The sequence below is a fragment of the Vanessa atalanta genome, chromosome 14, assembly GCF_905147765.1.
Source record: "Vanessa atalanta chromosome 14, ilVanAtal1.2, whole genome shotgun sequence".
Lineage (NCBI taxonomy): Eukaryota > Metazoa > Arthropoda > Insecta > Lepidoptera > Nymphalidae > Vanessa > Vanessa atalanta.
Window position 1 is genome coordinate 1,270,579 of NC_061884.1, and position 5,676 is coordinate 1,276,254.

Genomic DNA, 5,676 nt, shown 5'->3' on the forward strand with positions numbered 1-5,676 from the left:
GCATAGTTGCTATTTTTAAATGACCAGATTTATAATGATGTTAGTTTTCACAATAATTGTTCTCAATCTGTCCTGTGTTGGATACCTTTATGGAATTCTTGATTAATTTTTCATTTGGCAGTGCAAATAACATATATTTAACATTTCTTATATTTAGGACTATATTATTTCTGTCAAACCATCTAAGAACCTGAGACAGAGCATAAGACGTCATCGTTGTTTATCTTTCTGTTAAGTTTGAATTAGCAAAATAAGGTAAATCGTTTACATATATTAAAAACAGTAGAGCTCCTAAAATTGAACCCTGTTATACACCCATTTGTAGCTATTTGATTCTGCCCCGTTGATAACAACCTTCATATCTCTTTTATTAACGTAGGTATCAAATTTTTTTAGAAAAAAATTTTTCTACAATAATATCATGCTTACCACTATCGAAAGCTTTTGATAAGTCACAAAAAACTGCAATAGCATTTTGTGAACTCTGAACGCATGAGAAATATGCTCCATAAAGGATACACCCTCAGCAATAATAAAACGGCCCTGAGTAAAATCGAACTTTTGAGAATGTAATGCCTGTTCGAGTACAAATATAATAAAAATTTATTAAGTTTTTTTTTTCTAATATTTTTAATACTGGTAAAATTGACATTGTTCTATAGTTGTTTGAGACATTTTTATCACCGGGCTTAAATAATGTAATTAATATACATACCTACTTAATTTCAACAGATCTGGAAAATTACCATATTCTTCACATTTATTAAAGATGACATCTAAATGAGAAGCCAAATCCACAGCTAACTAACATTGACAATCATTTTTACTCAATAATTCCATAAATCGCTGGTCTTTTTTTCTGCTTGTATATAATTAATAATTAATTAGGTATTGGTATTTATTTATATTGTAGTGTTTTCTTGGCTGACCCCGACTCCAAAACTAACAATAATTGTAATTACATTATATTATCGTAAATCGACTTTTAATTAGTCTAATATTTTTCATTTCATTCAACATAGGAGAACTCAAAAAATAGATATTTTGATCATTGTTTGTTATTCATAGATATGTGTTGAGTTAGGTTTAAAGTGGTTAGGTACCTATCTACCTTCTTGCGTGGTAAATTCATAGATCGTACCTACATATTGATGAGTAGAAAAAGTAAATTGATTATTAATTTGTAGAAGAATACGCAATTATTCTTTTACTTTTAATGCATATTAATTTGTTTTGGAGTAGTATTTTTTAAAAGTCGTTTTTTTTTTGTTAAAATTTTTGTTTATTTGTATTATCGGTCCGAGACAACAACGCATAAGTAGCAATGAAAGTCAAGGGAGGTAAAGTTTAATTAACTCTTAATCATTATCGACTTGATAATCAATTATAATATTTCATATAAATACTAGGCAATTAAAAATACGGCACAAACCGTTTTATATTGAAACATACAAACATGTTTACCAAATTAGCTTTTACTTTTGTGATACTTTTCCAAGCCACAAGTGGTAAATGCTTTACAAAAAAATATATATTTGTTTAGTATTTAAATGTTTAAAAAGAAATATTGTTTTGAATATATATTAATACAAATTTCAGGACATACTCTTGAATCAGTGCAGCCTCAGTATAATGTTAAACAATTTTTGACATCTCGTATAGTGGGCGGGCAAGACGCCCCCGAAGGTTACGGGAAGTACATGGTAGCGCTCGTGACTGGATATTACGTGAAGGCATTAGTGTGCGGCGGATCCATCATCAGTACACGATATGTATTGAGCGCTGCCCACTGTATCGAGCCCTTTGTGCACTGGGAAGGGTTATTGCCGTGAGTTTTGGGAAATATTAGTTTCAAGTAACGCCTGTAAGAATTAAATAGCTATGCGTATTTGATGATGATTGCTACAATCTTGTATTTTACAGTCATTTCGAGGGAGTAATCGGTTCGCAGCACTGGAATTCGTCACAATACATAAAGTTTTCTGATTATGATATCCATCCCCATTGGGACTGGGGTACCCTGAAAAATGACATTGGCGTCCTTAAAACTACTGAGAAGATCGTGTACAGCGAGCGCGTCGGTCCCATGGCTCTGAATTTCGGATGGATAAGTGGTGGCGTTAAGAGCTTTGTCACAGGGTGGGGCCGTGTTGAGGTAAGAGTACAGTTTTCTTCACGGCAGGGATACAACATCCCAGATTATTTTTCGCTTAAGTTCATGTGTAAGGAATGGTTTTCACTTTATTCGGTTGGTGAAGATGACCAGTTACCAGACAACCCATTTTCTAGGCTTTCATTTTTTGTAAGAATGCAGAAGAGCCGTCGATATATTATAAAATATTTAAAGAAGCAATTCGTTTAATATATCATTTTTGGTTTAAGGCCTGGGGTGATATCCCGTATCATCTGCAAATGTTACACGTGAACACGATCTCTGGTCCACAATGTATCAAGGCTTGGAAGAAGGCCTCCATCATCGTCGGCTGGACACCTCCGGTCCACCCCGAGGTGGAGATTTGTACGCTGCACTCCGTTGGACATGGCATGTGCAATGTGAGATATGAAACTTTTTCTGTTTATTTTTTGTACCTAATATGTATATATTGTTTTTAGGTTATTACCTAAAAACAATAAATACTAATGCCTAATGCCTGCTTCTGTCTGCAGGGTGACTCTGGCAGCCCCCTGGTGACGTTAGATTTACGACAAGTGGGTATCGTATCATGGGGTTTGGCCTGCGCGCATGGAGTTCCAGACGTATTCGTTCGGATAAGTGCCTACAAATACTACCTAGCGAAGTACCTTTGAAAACAACTTGAAGAATAGCACGATATTACTGTTGAGTGAACTGTGACCGGATTAGTGTTAACAACTACAAGATTTGAGAAATCGTTCAAAAACCAACGAAACTTAAGCTATTGTTTTCTGTTGTTATTATTTATTGTTTATTAATATTGATATCCATTTAAACAAAAATAAAATCTTTATTGTGAAAATGAACACTGATTTTTATTCTTATATTGTTCAACCGTCTGGATTAAATTATGTGCATTGTTATTGGAACATACCTCAGGTTTAGGATATCGTACTAACATCGTGCACTAGGTCGCACCGAGTTCTGTCACGACAGAATGTAATGTTTGATAGTTTTTTACAAATTAGCTATATGCTGAAAACAATTTAAATCTAAAAATAACATGAAAGCTACTTAGGGCATTATAAGTTAGGAGATAGACAAAATTAAATTTGATGCAGGGTAAGGCAAGACCTTAATATAAAAGGGAATATTATAAGTGAAGACTCCAACGAATTCTAAGAGTATTTCTCTAATATAGTAAATGCCACTAATAGACTTAATTCTTCATCCAATGACACCCTAGGTTTACTTCCTCGAAGCGTTGCGTTCTCAAAAATGAGGTATTTTCCTTTGAAAATATTACTCCCTACGAATTAAAAATTAAAAAAAAAATAGGATAATTCCATTAATCACTGTTTTTTACTAGCTTCAACTTTAGTACAACTTATTATCAATGTAATTGTCTATTTGCCTTCCATTTTGTTCTCATCTTTAATAAATGTGTAGAATTTGGTCATTATCCAGATCTATTGAAATCACTTAAAATAATTCCATTATTTAAGTTCTGTAATAAAAATGACCCGAACAACTATAGAACTATCTCAACTTTATCAGTATTAAGTAAAATATTTATAAAAAAACCATGTTTAATCAATTATTATTTATTATATTTGAAATCGAATGGGCTATTTCATTCACAACAGTTCGATTTTACTCAGGGTCGTTCTACTACTGATGCGGGTGTAAGGCCCGTGCCAGGGCCTGATGCTCCATACTACTCACTAAAACCATCCTCGGGTTTCCACCATTTCCACCATGCCGATGAGTGGTGATGCAACGGGGTCGACCATGGCATGCAACCGCGGCCTCCGTTAAGCGGCTGACTACATGGAAGGCGCGCCTGGTGCGCGCCTTGTTCCTCATCCTCCATGTCGGAATGTGACGAACTCTCACTAGTCCACCACTGGAGCCGGATAAGATGGTTGGCTCCACCGCTGACCACCGGTGTAAAACACCTGGGAGGCTCGAGTAGCGAGCCCTCCCACTCCCTCCTAGCCAACGAGGCCACTCATATGGTCCACCCTGACGCTGATCAGGGACGTACCAGGAGCAGCCGCGCGGCATCCCTCCCGCCAGTCTCAACCGTTGCCCAGGGTACACCACGAGGAGGTGACTGACATGTACCCTGGGGGGGTTACTAACCTAACTTGACCTATATTGGCGCATTCGCCTTATTTTTAAGTACCGACTTACCTTATTTTGTTAATATTAACACTTGCGACATTGTAGTGTTTGCAGATAATACATCAGTTATTTTCAAACTTGACAGAAAGATTAACAACTATGACGTTATAAGCAGTGCTTTGTCACAGGTACTTAATTGGTTTAATTTACTTAAGCTAATTCTAAATGCAAAAAACGACTAAATTTTATTTTCCCTCGATGTAAAAATTAATTAATATATTTTTATATACATAAAAATAATACTTTTTAGGTACTTAGCAAATGATTCTAACGCAGAGCCTTTGATTCTATAGTTTTTAAGTTTTTCTCAAAAGAATATCATACCTAACACAAACTGAAGCGTTCATAATAAACTCCTTTTTGTGAACTCTGAACGCATGAGAAACGTGCTCGATAAAGGATACACTCTCAGCAGTACTGTTAAAATAACCCTGAGTAAAATCGAACTGTTGTGAATATAATAGCCTGTTCTATGCCTAATTGATTAACGTTTAACATGATTTTATCTAATATTTTACTTAATACTGATAAAATTGACAAAGTTCTTCAGTTGGTTAGGTTAGGTCATTTTTATCACCGGTCGGAAATGGAATTACTTTTAGTAATTCCATTTCAGAATTATCAGATCAACAGATCTGGATAATGACCAAATTTTACACATTTATTAAAGTTAACATGTAAATGAGAAGCCAAACTCAAAGCCAAATTACATTGATAGTAATTTTTACTCAATAATTCCATAAATCGCTGTTTTTTTTAATTTAATGATATAAAATTGCTTACTACTTCGTAGGGAGTTATATTTTCAAACGAAAATTCTACCTCATTTTCGAACGCAACGCTTCGGAAAAGTAAACATAGGCCGTCACTGGGTGAGGCATGAAGTCTATTAGTGGTATTTACTTGAATATTAGGAGGCTGGACTTATAACATTCCCTTTTATATTAAGGTCTTACATTGCCCTGCATCAAATTTAATTTTGTCTGTCTCTGAACTTATAATGTCCTAATTAGTTTTCATGATATTTTTAGGTACAATTATTTTTAAGCATAATAATTTGGCATATTTGTAAAAAACCATCAAGTATTATTTTCTGTCACGACTCGTTGCGACCTAGTGCACGATGTTAGGACGATATCCTAAACCTGAGGTAGGTTCCAATAGCAATGCAAAAAGTTTAATCCAGACAGTTGAACAATACAAGAATAAAAATCAGCGTTCATTTTATAATAAAGATTTTATTTTTGTTTAAATTGATATCAATATTAATAAACAATAAATAATAACAACAGACAACAATAACATAAGTTTCGTTGGTTTTTGAACGATTTCTCAAATCTTGTAGTTGTTAACAC

The 5,676-nt window shown here is 34.4% G+C and overlaps 1 protein-coding gene across 1 annotated transcript; it reads left to right on the plus strand.

Moving 5' to 3' along the window:
- The first annotated feature begins 1,324 nt into the window (after window positions 1-1,324).
- LOC125068961 (chymotrypsin-2-like) lies at window positions 1,325-2,862 on the plus strand. Its single transcript, XM_047678367.1, has 5 exons — window positions 1,325-1,340; window positions 1,600-1,828; window positions 1,924-2,155; window positions 2,383-2,553; window positions 2,668-2,862. Exons 1-5 carry the CDS (start codon window positions 1,325-1,327, stop codon window positions 2,806-2,808), a joined length of 789 nt encoding a protein of 262 aa, XP_047534323.1. The 3' UTR covers window positions 2,809-2,862.
- Window positions 2,863-5,676: the final 2,814 nt, after the last annotated feature.

What these genes read in the sequence shown, in the direction of transcription:
- LOC125068961 (XM_047678367.1), top strand. An exon ending in CACTGGGAAGGGTTATTGCC is followed by an intron (nt 1,829 to 1,923) that starts GTGAGTTTTGGG and finishes TGTATTTTACAG; the next exon opens with TCATTTCGAGGGAGTAATCG. An exon ending in TTGGACATGGCATGTGCAAT is followed by an intron (nt 2,554 to 2,667) that starts GTGAGATATGAA and finishes TTCTGTCTGCAG; the next exon opens with GGTGACTCTGGCAGCCCCCT.